At 42.2% G+C, this 18949-nt stretch overlaps 1 protein-coding gene across 1 annotated transcript; it reads left to right on the top strand.

Annotated features, from left to right (window-relative positions):
• Positions 1-3634: 3634 nt before the first annotated feature.
• pdzd7a (PDZ domain containing 7a) lies at positions 3635-18545 on the top strand (the record flags this gene model as incomplete). Its single annotated transcript, XM_079229711.1, has 15 exons — positions 3635-3827; positions 4300-4437; positions 4577-4751; positions 5257-5433; positions 5968-6115; positions 7769-7829; positions 8526-9053; positions 10198-10353; positions 10786-10958; positions 11781-11872; positions 11969-12060; positions 12256-12324; positions 13722-14387; positions 15019-15119; positions 17881-18545. The coding sequence occupies 15 exons, from the start codon at positions 3635-3637 to the stop codon at positions 18055-18057; spliced, it is 2946 nt and encodes a 981-aa protein (XP_079085837.1). The 3' UTR covers positions 18058-18545.
• Positions 18546-18949: the final 404 nt, after the last annotated feature.

Below are 18949 nucleotides of genomic sequence, written 5' to 3'. Positions count from 1 at the left end.
TCGGAGCTTCGTGGAGGTCTATGAAGGCAGCACCTTGCCGTGACAGAGTGGGGCGTTGTTTGTCATGGAAGACATGAGTTGTTGGAATCCTTTGGGCGTGGAAGGTAGACAGCACATGATTGGTTAAGAAACAGCTGACCGGCTCAACGAGCGTTATTATACTTCAATGAATTTGTATACGTTGTCAATTGGTCCAGCAAAAGTCATATGCATGTCTGAAATATGGCGAAATCCTTGAATGATTATGTTTAACAAAGTTTTGCAAGGGTTTAGAAGAATATTTGTAATGTAATGTAGGTCACACCATGCAACTAATTTTACTGACTTACATTCTAATTGACATTATTAATTAAATCATACTGTGTATTCCTCAGTAAAAACGTGCTATGGAGTAGGCCTACGTATGCGAAGCATGCTGTTTTCTTTATTTTTCCTTCTTCTTATGTTTGGTTTGGCTGTATTGTATCTCTTTTCAAAACAATTATGATATATATCCATGTATGTGAATGTAATTCTCCTCGCTCCTTTTGTTCAACCTATGGTTGTTTTTCATGTCTGAGCCCAGGGACTTAATATGACTGATCAAAATGGAGACTTGGTCATATACAGAGATGGATCTGATCAGCATAGAAGTTGTGTTAAATTGGACCAATTTTATTCACCTAATATATGCTTCCTTTAGGCAATAATATCAGAAAACACTCCATAAACTTTCACTGTTATGCCGATGATACTCAACTATATCTGTCGATCAAGCCAGATGAAACCCACCAGGTCGCCAAACTTCAAGCGTGTCTTAAAGACATCAAAACCTGGATGACCTGCAACTTCCTGCTGCTGAACTCGGACAAGACTGAAGTTATTTTACTCGGACCAGAACACCTCAGAAATCAAGTATCTGATGATATGGTTTCTCTGGATGGCATCGCTCTGGCATCTACCACCACCGTAAGGAATCTCGGAGTTATTTTTGACCAGGACCTGTCCTTTGGCTCTCACGTGAAACAGATCTCAAGGACCTCCTTTTTTCACCTACGGAACATCTCAAAGATGCAGAAACATTGATTCATGCATTTGTTACCTCAAGACTGGATTACTGTAACTCCGTATTATCAGGCTGCTCCGGTAAATCCCTTGGATCTCTCCAACTGATCCAGAATGCTGCAGCTCGTGTACTAACGAGGACACGGAAGAGAGATCACATTACTCCTGTACTAGCTGCTCTCCACTGGCTTCCTGTAAGATCGAGAATCATATTTAAAATCCTTCTCCTTAACTACAAAGCCTTAACTGGTGATGCACCATCATATCTTAAGGACCTTATAGTGCCATATTACCCCACGAGAGCATTACGCTCACTGAATGCAGGGTTACTTGTGGTTCCCAGAGTGTTAAAAAGTAGGTTGAGCTTTCAGTTATCGGGCTCCTCTTCTGTGGAATCAGCTTCCACTTTCAGTTCGGGGGGCAGGCACGGTCACCTCATTTAAGAGTAGACTTTAGACTTTCCTCTTTGATGGCGCGTATAGTTAGGGCTGTTTCAGGCTTATAGCTAGGGCTGGCTCAGGTTTGCCCTGGTCCAGCCCCTAGATATGCTGCTTTAGGCCTAGACTGCTGGGGGACATCTTAGGATACACTGATCTCCTCCTTTCCTTCTCTTCCTCTTTCACTCCTCCTCTCCTCCTCTCCTCTTCACCTCTTCTTTCTCTCCTTCTGGATAAATGATTGTCTCTTCAATGCATATTACTAACTCTACTTTCTTTTTCCATGGATTCGTGGCTGCCGGGAACCAGGGGGAGGACACCTGTCCTCCCCCTGGTTCCCCCTGGCCCTGCTGATGCAACCATGGCCCTGCTGATGCAACTGGCCTGGAGCCGGTCCTGCCAGCTGCCATGGCCCTGCTTTCTCCTCCCACCCCTCCTCTCTACCTCCTTCTGCTTAATGGATCGTGGCTATCTGGATCATGGACCATGCATACTACTCATTTTATGAATAATTTCTGTCACATTCATTGAATGTGCTGTAACTCCGTTACGTTATTCATTCTGGCCACATGACATCTATTGCTTCTTTCCATCCGGGGAGAGGGATCCTCCTCTGTTGCTCTCCCTCAGGTTTCTTCCCCTTTTTTCCCTGTGAAAGGGTTTTTACTATCTTTATTGGGGGAGATTGTAGTAGATTGTAAAGCCCTCCGAGGCAAACTTGTATTTGTGATGTTGGGCTATATAAAATGAACTGAATTGAATTGAATTGTTGAGACACATCTGACCACCGGGTGGGGTTGTTTACCCACCTCACCAAGCACAGTGAAGGCAGTCAGGAAGATCCACAGATCACTTTCTCCACATCCACCTCTCTGTTTAACGGGACAATATGGACTTAACTATCACAATAACAACAAAGTCTACCCAAGGACCATCTGACAGAGTCTTGAGGCAGTGATATTGTAACATAAGTGCAATTAGTGTGCTTAATCATCAGTAGTCCATCGCTAATGGCTACACAGCTGCAGAGTATTATGTAAAAGGCTTACACCTCTAAGACAATAATTGTCACCGGGAGAACAACTGAGGTGGCACTAATACTCGGGAGGTGTCCGATTATGCTTCAGCGAGGAGCACAACACGGACACAGCAGGTAACGCTCTCATTCTTTGTTTACTTTAGTTTAAACGCAATTTTACAACGTTGTTTCACAACGTTTCAAGGTATCAACAGGACGTACGTTTAGACTGAAACAAGACGCGTTAAAGTTTACCGGAACAATATCAACAAGCAGTCAATAAGTTTAGTTAGTTAGTTATAGATGATAATTAAACATCAAAACTAGGTCACTTAATTGTGTACCATGTCGTGTCGCTGTCCATGGTGCTAAATGATAGAAAAAGGCGTGGAGTTCAGTGACAACGTCTCTTCTGTTGACATAATGAAAGAATATATATTTTACTTTATGTTTTATTATATTCAAGGTTATAGGTCATTACTGTATCATAATGAGTTTGGGACGCTATTATCCCATCTGGAACTTCTGACATATCATTACTCATCACAGCATATCATCCTCACAACAGATATCCATTTAATTAAACATGACCCGAGGGAATCAGCATGCACCGCTGACTTCTCTGCAGACAGGCCGGCAGCCTCTCAGCTGAAGCAAGGCACCATGGGCTCTATGGAGATGAATTCAGAGGCTGCAAACTAAACTAATGGATTATACCAACTTCTTTCACCGGCAAAGAAAGGTCCACAGGTCAATCATGGAGCACTACTTTTTGCCATTGTTTTTTAAATTGATGTATAGTTTGTTCATTCAGCTGTGTTGAGTTTAACTTTGAGTTTTCCTACGTCACATTTTTTATTTTGAATCTTGGTTTCCTGGGTTACGCTTTATTTATGGTCTGCAACTGGTTTTAAGGATGATCAGGGATGTTACCTAGAGCTTTTAAAGTTGCCTGCTGCAGTGGGGAACAACTGTAGTATTATATCATCCCCTTTAGACAAGCAGGAGCACACAAAATAGCCCAGCTCCACCATGTTTGTTTCTCACCTGCGTTCCCTAAATCTTCCATCCTGACAGTGGACCACATAGATCCTGCTGTCTGGATGACTAAGGGAATAATTGCCAGACACATAGCATGGCTCGCTCCTCTCACCCCTCTGGCTGGAGGGAGATGACAAATGGAGGGGGGCACCCCCACTCAAACCGCGGAGGCCAGGCCGGGGGTTCCCACAGCACCACGCGCTACATGCAGAAGAAACAGCACCGCCACAGACGCAGGTCCTCCTCGCCGATGGGCAGAGTCATTCTCATCAACGCACCTGTTGATGGTGAGCTCACAGTCCTCCGTTACCGTGGTAACATACACTGTGCCACTGGCTGCAGAGGCACGAATGCCCAAATTTAGATAAGAGTTTAGCAAGTCAAGGTATTATTAATAATGCAATACACTGTAGCTAATAGATATGAAATTATTAGACAATTAATTGTTTAGTCAATCAAATTTGATCGTCAATCATTCATCCACTCATATCAAATACATTTCATTAATTAAATTCTTCAGAATGTACATATTTGCTGTGTTGCTTCTATATTAATTTGCTCCTATAATAGTAAATATCTTTTAGTTTGTGTGAAATTGCTGATTCAACTTTTGGCTCTGGTATTGGCAAAATATTGATGTTTCAGTTCTCTTTACCCTAAAGATATTGCTTATCAAGAATTTCTGCAAATGATTTGGTTTCCATTCAGTTTTAAATTGATTTTTGAATGACTTTCTGACTTAGTTTGTTTGCGTTGCAGGAGGGGAAGACAGTGAAGACATTCACACAGTGACAGTCGACAAGAGTACAGATGGGTGTCTGGGTTTCAGTGTCCGCGGGGGCTCTGAACATGGACTCGGCATTTTTGTCAGCAAGGTGGAAGACGACAGCTCTGCAGGTTAGGAGGAAGAGAGTGAATGTTTCTCACGCTGATGGCAAGCTTACTTCTCAGTAAATGTACATCTGGGTATGTGGTCTTCTGTTTCCATGTGACATTCATTCTTGTGTATCATGCTGAGTTCCACCTGTGTCTGCAGTGCACGCCGGGCTGACTGTGGGCGATAAGCTGGTGGAGGTGAACGGGGTCAGCCTAGAGAGCATCACCATGAGCAGCGCTGTGAAGGTCCTGACAGGCAACAACAGGCTGCGGATGGTGTTGAGAAGGGTGGGCAAGATCCCCGGCATCCGCTACTCCAAGGAGAAGACCACATGGTGAGGCCAAGCAGCTGAGAGGTGCTGCCCAGTTGTGTCAATGTGAATAAGGCTGCCAAAATTGATATCTTGCATTAAATCTACAATTAAATATTTACACTTCAAACTGTTCCAAACTGTAACTGAATCACTGTACTTTACTCTATTGATATGTAAAGACTACAACCTTGTTGTTACCACTATTGACCTTTGCATGGCCCTTGTTTTGTGAAGTCTTGTCACTTGACTGTAGCTCACACTGGTTATCTTTCTTGTGGGATATTCTGTATCTTGGTTTCATGTGGCAGCAGTGGATGGATTACCTCTGTGACCTTTATGGCTATTTGATTAACCGATACTGACAGGCCTGACTGCAGCAGAAGAAGAGAAAGCAGTTTATGTGAATGTTTTCAGGCGTGCATATGTGTCATTTTGGATGTATGTGTGTGTATGTGTGTGTGTGTGTGTGTGTGTGTGTGTGTGTGTGTGTGTGTGTGTGTGTGTGTGTGTGTGTGTGTGTGTGTAGGGTGGATCTGATTCACCGGCGAATGGTGGTGGAGGAGAGCGGTCGAACACCATCAGAGACCAGTTCAGACAGCGCTCTCCGCAGGATCGTACATGTCTTCACCACCTCAGATGACTACTGTTTGGGCTTCAACATTAGAGGAGGCAAAGAGTTCGGACTGGGGATTTATGTTTCTAAGTATGAACCAAGTGTGGTTTGAAACAAAATGATCCAGGGTGGTGCAGTGTGCGCATGCAGTGATGCTCAGCCCGTTGAAGTGTCCTTGAGCAAAAAGTAGAACGGATGGCAAATAAGAACACACTTTTCCCACAGGAATTAAACGTCCCATAATCTCATTAGCAGTTTTGTTTTGTTTGTTTGTTCTTGTTTTATTGAATCAAAGCAACTAGGCCTCAATTATAAGGTTGAGGCAGGTGAATTGTGTTTACTTCATAACCATTACAACAAAAGTTAAGAAACTGCTTTGATGAGTTTGTAGTGTGAATAAAACACATTTTGTACATATAAAATAGTATACATACTTGGTGGAGTAGAACATGCCATTACAGTGTTAATGTATATAATATATATATAAATAAATAAATAAATAAATATAATATAAGTGAAGTATAAGCTAATACTGTAAGTGCCAACAGTTAGATTGAATAGACGTCTATATCAACGTTGAGTCGTCTATATCTGTTTATCTGCCTTTATGCATTTTCTCTTCAGGTTGGACCCGGGCGGGCTTGCAGAGCGGCATGGCATCAAGATGGGCGATCAAATCCTCGCAGCCAACGGGATCAGCTTTGATGACATCACCCATAGCAATGCAGTCGAGGTCCTGAAGAGCCACACTCATATCATGTTGACCATCAGGGTGAGAGACTTGTTATAGATACACTTAAGGTGACATTTAAAAGTCCACAAATCTACAGTTTTTATATTTATAATGAATCAAATGATAGCTTATAATGTGAAAGGGCTTGCTTGTAATGACAGTGAATTACCACCCAACTTTGCAGTCCCCCTCAGCTCAATGACACATCTTAGCCTCTTTAAAGTCATTGTTTTAGCCTGACATGCAACTTCTGTGTTTGGGTTCACTCTCACTGCTCTAATCTAATTTCAGCTAATGAACTCTAAAAACACAATGATACATGCTCAGCATCAGACGGCAGACAGACACTGTTAGCAAATAGCTGGTGAATATCGTGGCTCATTAAGCAACTAAAGAGCGAAATAGAAATCAGTGGAGAAGAAAACAGAGCTAAAAGGAGAGATACATGTATCTGGTGGACACAAACAACTCCAAATTAATGCTGATGTTTCTCCATGTCTGATGGATATGTAAATAAGCAACACATCTGTTAACAACATCAACTTCATAAGGTGACAATATATAAATGTTGTGTTTACAGCTTGTTCCCCTTTAGTGTCCAAAAGAACAGTTAATGCAGCTCTACGTCTGATTCCCACTTGGTCTGTGGTTCAGTGTTGTATTGCAGTGTTAATCGTTTGCTCCAGTTTGAACATAACAATTGATTTGGGGCTTTAAAGTGCTGTGAAATAATCCATGTTACAGCGTGTTAAACAACACCTTCTCAGGAGGGGACAGACTGAGTCTGAACAGCGGAGCAGGCAGCTAGCGTACAGCCCTCGAGTTATTTATGCAAGTCTGTGTACGCATGCACGTGTGCAAGGCCGTGGCACTTAACCTGTGTCATTTTTTGATAAAGGAATTGTGTGTGTGTGTATGAATGGGCACATGTGTATTGTGCAGTGTGTCTGAGCGCTCTCTTAGCTCGCTAACATTGCTGGTGCTCATTTTACTCCCCTGATCTCAGGTTCCACGTGTGAAAAACAGCCAGGGACGACGTTCATTATTTAAAGGCAGTCAGGGATCAGGTTATAATCAACAGAAAGCTGAAATTTATGTCTTCCCTCTGTCCTATATTAGACCAATTTGTGGGTACAGAGTTACATAGTGTGTAAGGTTAATTGTAGTTACTAAACTGGGCATCCAAGGCTGTGGTGGACAATTGTCGATGTAACCTTGATACATCTGCAGGTCTTCTCTTTGACCTTACGCTGTGTCGTTGTCCTGTCGGGCTGACTCAAACAAACTGTTGCTTGTCTCGTTTTAATGGATGTAAATGTCGGTCTGTCGGTTGGACCAACACTCTGGTGACTCCCATAAGTATCTCAACAACTATTGCATGGATTGGTGCAGACATTTATGGTGCTCAGAGGATAAATCCCAATGACTTTGGTGACCCCTTTCAATCAAACGTCTCATTTAGCATACACAGATGGATGAGCATTAAATGTGGTACAGACTGCATCTGCATGTTAACATTGTCAATGTGAGCATGTTAGCATGCGGACAGGAGTGTTTAGCTCAAAGCACCGCTGTGCCTAAGAGCATCAGGTGTAGACACATTTTGATATGTAACAATTTCTAGTTTTATCATGTGATTTTGTTAATTGTTTATGTTCTTGCTGAACATTTCATGTTTTTGCACTTCAACAGGAAGCAGGCCGATACCCTGCATACAAGGAGATGGTGGCAGAATATGGCTGGCTCGACAATTGTATGTTGACTACTTCAAAATATGATTTTAAAAACGAGAGTTAGTTTAAGATGAGTTTTAATAAAGATGATGGCTTGATCAGTAGTGTGAAAATAATGACTTACACAAAACTAAATATTATTGAACAAAATAATGAAGATGTGACCTTGTCATTTGGAGTTTGGAATTCATTATTTCCATATCTGCAAAGTTACTTTGATTCTACTTGTAAATCTTATTTAGAAAGTGGAACAGTGGCCACATGTAGCCTGCTTATCCATATTGATAGGACTCAAACTCCTTGTTTTTCAGTTTGATATTTCTGAATACAGACAGGGATTAATTCAGTGTACTCAAAGGCAGCTTAGGCGTCTGGAACTGAGCGTGACCTGACATCTGGGTCAAGATATATTTTGGAGTTTCATTCAAAAAAAAAAGAAACAGAATAACTCTGGGTTCATGTTCTGTCTCTCAAATGTCAGAGGATTAACAGGACAAGAGGGCAGACAGACTTTGATCCAAACAAAGCAGGTTGTGTAAACTGAGGAAATGAAGCTTTGCAAAGCTTATTCACTCTGTAACCCTGCAGCTTGTGTCTGTTTGTGTTTGTTTCGCTCATATATAACAATTGGACAGTTTTATTACACTTACGCAAATATATTTAAAAACACACACTAATCGCCATTATTTGTCTTAATTATGGATTGTTTTCCACAGTGGCCAATGGGGGCCTTGCACCATCCTCCCAGGGTTCAGACTCCAACTCGTCTGCCTCCTCGCTGTCCTCCAGCACCCCTCTCAGCTCCCTCAGTGGTCTCTCGCAGGTTCTTTTTCCTCATGTCTTTGGCTCTGAGATGGTGGATGTCGCCATCTCCACGGAGGACCGCTCCCGACGTCAAAGCAGCGCAGAGCGAACTGCTGACACCGCCATACAGACCGACCCCTATCCCCCAAACCAACCAGACCACCACTCAACTAATGGGTCGTACCCCGACAGGCTGGTCGCCACAGAAACTCGCCGGACTGTAGGTGCCACGTTGCTGCTGAAGGACACAGTCATACGAGGGAAAGGGGAAGGCCCGAGGGAGATGGGAGGACCAGGAGAAGGAGGGCAGGGACGTACAAGGACGCTGTCATCTGGGGATCAAGAAGCAGCGAAACAGTCGCCTCAGACGGCAGCGCTGATGGCCCTGAGCCGACCACGGAAGCCAATCAGACGTTCCCAGAGTCACATCACTGTGTCAGGTGAGACCTGCAGGTTCAATGGGAACATGTAATAGACTTAAGGAGCCAGTGTGTAGGATTTAGGAGTACTAATGGGCAGAGAAGTAGAATTATTTTCATAACTATGTTTAAATTAGTGTATGATCACCAGAAACTAAGAATAATTGTGTGTTCGTTAACTTAGAATGAGCCCTTCATATCTACATAGGGAGCAGGTCCTCTTCACAGAGTCCACGTGTTACAAGAATTTACAGTGAAAAACATGTTTGAGGTCAGCAACTTCAGTTATAGCATGGGGAGTTCTCTAGCTGATGTTTGTGGCTGTACCTGTATTCACTGTGTAATGAGATCCATTCCCAAATCCTCACAGATCTTTCTGCAGGCTGTCGATCAGTTTAATGACCTCTCATATTTCTATCATTCCATGAAGTAAACAAGAACATCCAGACTCCACATGGTTGATTTAAGCTCCAGACAATTTGTCCAAGAGCACAAAGTTCAACGCAGGCTCCTGATTAATCACTGCCCTTTACTCTCATTTATTATACCTCTGAAAGAAATGAATAAGAACAAGCATATGGATAAATATCTCATCCAAGCCATGGCGGGGGGTGTTGAGCTATTAGCCTTTCCTTTTCAATTTATCCAGCTCATTCATTCCTCCAGGACCTAGCGGGTGCCTGGGGTGAAGCTCAGGGCAGATTCACCATTTGTTATGTAAGCTGGAGCACTTTGCTGTAGTGCCTTCAAAAGATAGGGGTGTGTTCAGGTTAGCGGGGCTGCAATTCATCAGTATTACTGTGTTACTTTCCACAGTGGCAGATTTACTGCAGTGAGCAGAGGAGATGACTGGAAGAGAAATGAACAGTCTGTACTCATAGCGGAGAGAATGTATCACCCAACAGTTAAGCATGGAGCGGTACAACACCTAATGAATTATGTTTTCAACTCCAAACACAGAGATGCAGAATGTCCTGCTATGGTTCAACACCACTTCAGGAAGATTTGTGTATGATTTAGTTGTTTTGATTAAACTACTTGTTTGCATTCATTTAAATACATTTGCAGGTGTTAAAATCATCATGTTTCACAGCATTTGGTTGGGAAAATGTATCTATATTGCGGATTTCAGAGGGACTTGAATGGATTTATTTTCTGCCTTTAGAGGACAGACAAAAAAAGAAGAAACACCAGAAGGAGAAGAGCTCTGGAGAGGGCAAAACCAGCCTGCAGCGATCTAAAACCTTTGTCAACCTGTTCTTCAAGAAAGATCGCAAAGAGAAAAGCCGCTCCAAGTCACCATCTCACCATGCAGACAGAGGTGAGGGCACAGTCCCAGGCCTTTTCTTTCTTCTCTCCATGCCCTTATTCTGCAATCCACCAAGCAGAATATAGGTTTGGACTGAATTGACATTTTGTTTCAGATATTATATTTAAATTACTGAACAAATCAGAGATGTTGGCACCAATTCAGAGGTCTGGAACAAGGCAATCAAATCCTTTTTTCCATTGCAGCTATTCGTTCTTTTCTGGAAGTTTATAAGTTAACATCAGTTTTGGCCATCAGTGGTGATATGTGACGGGAACCGACAAACATCAGACATAGATGTGAATTAATTCTGCTTTACAACATCCTAACTGGGACATTTTGCATAGACACCCCTGGGTTTGTGAGGTGAAATCTTTAATTTGTATTGAAATCTCGTGACATCTGCAGATCTTGTTTATTTTCGTTTTCCCTTTAATTCTCCAGATAAGGAGCGGGGTCGTCCCTTCCAGCTCTTGACCTCCCCGAGGGAATCCCGTGCTGGGGTTAAAGACAGCAGCCCGCTGCCCCGACCTGAGACCCTGCAGCACGTGGAGGACATGGCAAAGAGACTGCTCAGCCAGGACGAGGTGGCTGCTGTGATGAGACACTGCCGGAGGGTGAGTTCTCCGATCTGAAATTACTACCTCTAACACCTCAATGGCACTCTACTGTGTTTTTTTCCTTCCATTGATTGAAAACCTGTCAAACTACTTTCAGGCTGAAGTGTGCAATATTGTTCCCCGTGTTGCTCAATGTCCTTTAGTGATAGATGTGTCTGGCAGCGGCTGTGAAAAAAGACGGATTTGGCCTGTTGTTTATGATTAGGATCAAATAACAGCCATCTTTTGATCCTCTTGTGTCATTTGGACCACTCTCACACTCAGCGGCTCCTTGCAGAAGATACTGAGTCTATTAATCACAGTATGACTTACCTGTAAATACAATAGTTAAACACCAAAGACTGAAAACAGCAGAGTAAAAACGTTAACAATGAATATACATGCAACAAATCAGTAACATCATGAAACATACATCAATCATGAAAATGTACAGTTGATGATTTTTACACCTTAAGATAATTTAGTATTCCACTTCAGTAAAGTTGGGGACTCATAGTGAACTGACACGCCCTTTCTCCTAAATGCTCTCTTCTTTCAAATATAACATATTCAGTTTGCAACACACACTTTCGGTACCAAGACAACTTTGATGACACTATTTTTTTCAAGCTTTGGAAAACTCCCTCCTGATCCAGAGAGCAAATTATACAGCTGTTTTCACATGCTGAGCATTCCTCCTTGTGACAAGTAAACTGAACTATAACCCATTTAAAAGTCAGAAGAGAACCTGATGGAAATCCTTCTCTATACCCAACCCCAAAAGTTGGTTCATCTTATTCTTCTCCTCTAATTTGTGTACCAATCTAAACTTCCTCTCAGTTTTTGTCCGACATTGTGATTGAGGATTTAGTGCGCCCCATTTTGGCAATCTTGGACAGGCCAGAGAAACTGCTACTTCTCAGAGAAATAAGGTGAGATACATATACAGTACACATCTGTTTATTATATCAATACATACATTGTGTTTCGTTATGCATGTAACTGATGCTGATCAATATCCTCTGCAGGATGCTGATACCTACTACTGAGCTGAGTCAATTTGACAGCATGGTCATGCCCTTTGAGCTGGAGGCATACGACATCCTCAAAAGTTGCTCTGGTAAGCAAAGGAATGTACTACTTAACGTCACTTTTCTGATTTTTCTTTTGTCATATAGAGCTTAACATCAATTCACATCAATTTCCTGGATGAAACATACAAAATAAATATATAAATTAGAAAATGCAGGTAAGATTGTTCATAGAAAATGAATTTATGGAGAACCAGTGATATATCTAGTTTATTTCTTCTTAGTTCGTTCTCCAGCTCTGCGCTCCCCTCGCAGTGGAACCCCTCGACGTCACCTCATCACCCCAATCCCAGGTACATTCGCTGCATCTCTTCCTTTCTCTCACCCCTTCTCTGTCTAAACCTCACCTCTTTCTTCTGCCACCCTCTCCCTCTGCTTGATGTCCTCTAATCTAATCCCAGAGCAACACGAGATACACTAGAGGCTTAAACCTCTCACCTTTTGTCTCCTTCCCCTCTTGCTCTTATTTTTCCTCTCTCACCTCACTACTTTCCTGACTCATCTCATATCTGTAGTGTCAAACTGAAACCCCCCTGCATGCACACACACATGCACACACATACACACACATGCACACACATACACACACACACACACACACACACACACACACACACACAGCAGACACACATGCACACACACACAAACTCACGCACGCACAGAATATCTCAGGTTTCCTGTGGCTGCGCTGAAGCAGAGGCTTGTGTTACATCTCTGTGGCCAACAGAAAGGACTGAGACGAGCCTGGTTGGTCACTGTGACACTTCAACAATACAGAGATGCTTTTATCCTTTTCTTCATTCAAGAGTCATTGAGATACAATCAATACAGTCTTACTTTAGACTGACTGCAGCCGTCTCACTTTCTAAAATCACAGGTTAGGGGTCATAGGGTCAACGTTATTATTTCAGTTTAGTGCGCTGCCACACAAAGGATTTGTTTTGTGAAGAAGTTATGAACATAAGATGACAGTGACATTTCAAAGACCTTTTAGTGAGTACTTGTCCAGAGAGTGCTTACTTTGTCCATTTGTTACAACAGTATATTTTTGTTCCTTCATTTCTTCTTCATATTTTACACATAATCTATGTCCAAATATTAAAATAAAAATCCAATCCATATTTCTTTCATTCAGGCTGTGTAGTGTTAATCATCACCCACTGTTTAACGTTCGAAGGTCACTCTTGAGCTGCATGCATGAACAAGCTTGTCCTAATTTATTTGTGGCATCAATATTCCAAGTATGTAATCCTTATAGGTTACAATGTTGTTTAATTGTTCTGACAAATTCAAGTGATGTCATTTGATTCAGCGTCAGCTGATACTGAATTTTTAAAATGAAAAATATGTGGTGGTGTGGAGATGGAAAGACGTGCACTTACCAGACTCATCGCTGTTCGAGGCTACATTAGGTGATAACAGTATAATGCACCCAAATAATCGATCCAAATGATTGCATTGTGGGTAATGTATGCACCAGATTTAGAAAAGTAAGAAAAATAATGTGAAGAATAAATAAGGCAATATCTCTGGTTGTGCTGCAACACTTTTGATAATTTTAACTGTCCATCGTGAGTGCAATGCTAAATCTGTGCAGTAATCTTTTAACTCTTCACTGTGTTTATATGCAGAAGTTCAACAGAGGTTTTTGCAGAGTTAAAGCTGAATTACAGATGTAATGTTTGCCCAGACTACAGGGGTGGGTTCCACCTCCAGCCAGTCCAGGACAAACTGCGGGAATGTCAGCTGATTGAGGAGTTGGAGAGATTACGTTTGTCCAGCCAACGGTCAGGGCATCTGCCTCCATCTCGTGCCTTCACCCCTCTGCTAGATGTACCTGTGGACAACTATGTCTCTTACAATGTGCGCTCCCGCTCCCCGAGCCCCTTACCCACCCACAGCTTCCTCCTCAGAGAATCACCTCACAGCTCTCAATGTGGGCGCCAAACCAAACGCTCCTCAAACAGAAGAGAGAACGGGGTGTCGCAGTATGACGAGGTCTCCTTGTTGTCAGTGTCCGACCGAGGAGAAGCAACTCCTGAACGAGGGAGGTCGCCTGTGAGGAACGGGCATGGGAGAGCGAGGAGGGAGTTGAGCCCCGACAGCATAGATGGCAGACGGAGCAGGCAGGAGGGCTACACAGAGGTCAGCGTCCATGTTCCTTCACAGCGGCGAGGGAGAACCCCTTTTGATGATGTGTTTGAGGCCCAGAGAGACAAGAGTCCATCCACAGGCAGAGAGAGCAGTCAGCAGCTAAATGGACATTCACAAAATGGTGTGAAAAGGAGAGCAACTCGGCCAACTGAGGAGCATGAAATCAACACTTTGACCATTTCTAAGGCCAAGCAATCACTGGGTGAGTTCATTACAGAAACTGTGTATTTTCACTTTGATTGAAGTCAGTGTGTTCAATATACTTGCAAGTAGTAAAGTAGTAAGTAGCAAAAACAGCCAAATGACTATTGTAAACTGTCCACTTTAATGTTTTCATCCTCCCATATCCATTACCTCACCAGTAGAGGTCAGGGTATCACTAAACTGAAGGGAAGAGTTAATGCTCTCATGATAACTCAAAAATGCCCAAATATACACTAATAGAATAGTTTGAATATAATATTACATTACATTAGATTTCAATTAGCTGACGCTTTTATCCAAAGCGACTTACAATAAGTGCATTAAACCATGAGTACAAACTCAGAACAACAAGAATCAAGAATGTACAATTTCTTGAAGAAAGCCAAACTACACAGTGCTATAGGTAAGTGCCATCTAAGTCCTACTAAAGTGCTACTTTCTTTATTCATGGTGTAGTCGGAAAAGATGTGTTTTTAGTTTGCGGTGGAAGATGTAGAGACTTTCTGCTGTCCTGATATCAATGGGGAGCTCATTTCACCATTGAGGAGCCAGGATAGCAAACAGTCGTGACTAATACTGTCATACAATCCCTCAGTTTATGAATGTAGTATATCTCTATGTGTTCACAGGTATTAGTATCTCTGGAGGTATGGAGTCTAGAGTCCAGCCCATGATAAAGATTGAGAAAATCTTCCCAGGAGGAGCTGCATCTATGAATGAGGCTCTCAAGGTGAGTTAAATACGGCAGAGACAGGAAGACACACCTCAATATATCACACAGATGGGTGTCAGCTGAATGACAAAGTATTACAAAAATGAAAAAGTATGATTATTATTCTTAGTACTGCACAGGGTGGTAAATACATTGACTATATTAATGCATAGTAATGCATCTTTTCACCACAAGTATTAAACATGTACTTGTGTTTCCTCCTAACACCATTGTTTTAATCACATTAATGTCCATCCTGGTTGTTCGGTATTGGAAGATCAGACCTCTGTCCTCTGGTTATGAGTTGTTGTTGCTTTAAGTATGTATGTCTATGACGGAGTGGTTGAAGGTGTGCAATGAGGAGTGGAGACAAAAATAGTGGAGAGGCATCTCAAGTAGCCGATCGCCTCCATTATGGATGAGGTACACAGGCGCTGGCTCTGCTAATGTATTGGTAATATACTGCCTGCACAGTAACTTAACAGTCATCCGTGATCTTGGCCTGGTTCACTTAAACACACATGATACACACACTCATTCACTACAGTTAACCACAAGCTAACTGTTGACAAACAACATTTGCATTAAGATACTTGAAAATAAGTGGGTTTCCTAGCTACCAATATCCATTAGAGTGTCACATATACAGTATCTTCTGAGACTTTCAAATTCAAAGAACCTTCTTTCACACAATACAAAGACACATGGTATGCATCCAATCTTGGAACAAGAAGAATATAAAAAAAGCATAAAATCACGAAGAGAAACAAAGTGGAAGGAGGTGGAAAATAAAGCAGGATATTTGAATGTGTAAAAACACTAAGGCAACACAGAGAGACAGATTGTAGCAACAGTAAGAGTGGACAGGTCTGTACTTAGACACAGTGGTACTTTGAGCTGAACGTTAACATCAGAATCATCACCAACGTCAGATCAGAGATTAACAGACACAATCACCCAAAAGTCCTCACACGCCTTCCTAAAGGTAGAATATCCTCAGTGAACGCTAGAAGTCACGTGGTAGGTGTTAGCGTGCTCGCCAGGATATGAATTAATTAAATGTGATGCAATCTTTAACAATGCCGGGACGTACAATAATTATAATCCATTTGTGTTCCTCAATTCTCGTGAACACAAACGTGAATTCATAATTTCCGGATTGCGTAGCGTTTCCTCTCTGGAGCTCTGCTCATTTGACACACATGCAGCTTCTTCTCCCTGCAGCTGCTGATTTATCTCTTTTTTTAAATAAAAAAAAAGTACAAGAACACATACAAAGTACAACTTTGTAACAGTAATGTGAGTGAATTTGTTACCTCCTCCCCACATGATAAAATACAGTGAACAGTATTGTTTAGTGTGTGGATATATGCATACATACTTTCCTGTGTACGTGCTTGTGTATCATATGCCTGTATTTAACTGGCAGTGTAAGAGGGCGTAATAAATGTGAAAGTGGAATGGGCCTGCCTTTTCCATGTAGGCTTGTGTGTGGAAAGGGTTGGTATCCACATTACACAGTTTGTTTCAGGGACAGACCCGAGCAAGGGTTTGGCTAGATGTCATGAGCGGTAAATTAGAGAATATGGATTTTGGTAGAATTAGTAATAATTTTTATCCTCCACAATGAGATGCACCACTTTTGTTTGTGTGTATGGATAGATGTCTACTTATCTTTAGAGATTCCCATTACAATGGATAATACACAGAGCCAATACTTCTCCTCTCCTTAGCTAAATAATCTAGTTGAATATATTTGTATTGGCTTGGTTAACCACATTGTGAACGATTCACTGATCTTTTCATGTAGCAATTTTTACAGGCCGTGTTATTTTTAGATTGTGACGTCCATTGGCGAGAAAAGAGGAACCTCATAAATGCACTCCATAAATGGCTGTAAAGAGGATGGGGCAGATTAGGTTGGGATCTATTTAATTCAAATAAATTACTTTTCAAAAATGAAAAAAGCACTTTTAATCTCCTCTTTGGTTAAATGGATATAAATCTTTTGATACTGTCCTCACGGAAGGCTATAAGGTTTTTGGTGAACACCAGACTGTGTGATGAGCTGAAAGAAAACCTGTCTGGGCAAAAACACAGGGCAGCACAAGTCTAACCGCCTCCTATACAAATATGTTTGACCTATAGTAGATCAAGTGCGGAATAAAGAGGAAACACATCTCTTTGTGTCTAATCACAAAGGAAAAGGGAAAGGGAAAAGACGTGATAATACAACAATGGCTATGGGTCTTGTGTGTTTCTGTTGTGTGTTGCTAACCTTCACTGAGACTGAGCACACGAGGCAGGTGCATCCTCGTCAAATGGGCATGACATCAGAGGAAGTTCCTCTCCTCAGGCCTCCAAAGTTCCGCCACACTCTGTTCGCATCCTGCAGGAAACAACGAGAAAGCGGTCCCAGCTGTGTGCGTGTGTGTTTATGTGTGGTTGTCTCAGTGTATGTTTTTTTTTTCAACAACCTTGTGCTGAAGGGGAAACGTTATATGTGCACTAGTGACGGCCTTCAGTGTGAATATATTAAACTAACGGGAGAGCCCCAATTCTCTCTGGCATAAATCCGGTTCCCGCTAAGGGATACAATCAGTGCAGATTCATGGGGACTGTGCATAAGGCACCGATTGCTTCAGAAAAAAAGATACAGAGGGGAAGGAAAACATACAAAGATATACATAATCATGGCATATGAATAATAATCAATCCTGTTCTTTGTAAAGACAGAGTTGTGCACATTAAGCTGTTTGCCCTGTGTTTGCATTTGCAGGCAGGGTATGAGCTGTTGTCTGTGGACGGCGAGAGTCTGCAGGGGGTGACTCATCAGCACGCAGTGGATGTGATACGCAGAGCGTTCAGCAACAAAGCCAAAGACCCGATGGTTTTTCTGGTCAAGGTCTCCAAGGTCCCTACCATCCCCAGCAGCCCCAGGAGACCTGCAGACTAACCTGTGTGTGCCTCACAGTCAGACTGCATGAAGGACACCGAAACTTGCAACTCCCGCGGGATTGAATAAACTACAGGAATCACTCCAGAAGAGAGGATACGGGACGAGTACATCTTCGGTCATAGGGGAGAGGAATGGATGCACAGAAGCATGTGTCCTATGTAAGGCAGAGTTATAGTAAATATGTCAAAGAGAAAGGTGGACATGTTGAAACAGTTTGTTATCCAGATTAACATTGTTATAGATCACTTTTGCTACTTTTGCTTTGTTTTTACTAAACGCATATATTGCACATTAACTACACAAAAAGTAAGTAATATGTGTTTTATGACAAGCTCATGTGGTTCATGAACTCCTCCTTGGTTAAAGTTGTGCCACTGTTTGAGACAAATCAACCTTGACATGACCTCTGATTGTGGAGTCAGTGGTCTGCCCTTTTCAGTTGAAGCATCTCAGTCCTGCAGCCCCGCAGGCCTGCCAGAGGGAGATTACCCCAGCCTGTGTTATGAGATTTAGAGATTTATACCCAGATTAAACCCCTGTATTATGTCAAAACTGATAGTTTGGGTTTAGTGGATGTCTGGGGGGATTATTACAAATTGCTGCTCAGTATTTTTGTGCTGCATTTCTCTGGCAGAAGTGCTTGTACTCTGGAGCAATCCGCCACTTTAGAGGCTTAATTACACCACGCTGTGGCCTGAGCTTATGCAGACATGTGGAGGAGTTGGAAAAACATGTCAATGAGAAATGCAGGACATGAAGGCCAGTGGCAGAGTTTAAATCAAAGTAGGGTAGAGGAGATATGGGCAGCAAGGTAACTGGAATGAGTGTGCATAGTGCCTTATTTCTGCAGATGGCCAGTGGTGGGAAAGCATTGCTAAATTAAAGAATG

The sequence above is a fragment of the Taurulus bubalis genome, assembly GCF_910589615.1.
Source record: "Taurulus bubalis genome assembly, chromosome: 14".
Classification (NCBI taxonomy): domain Eukaryota; kingdom Metazoa; phylum Chordata; class Actinopteri; order Perciformes; family Cottidae; genus Taurulus; species Taurulus bubalis.
Note: the sequence above shows the minus strand (reverse complement) of the source record. Positions and strands in the feature narration are given on the sequence as shown.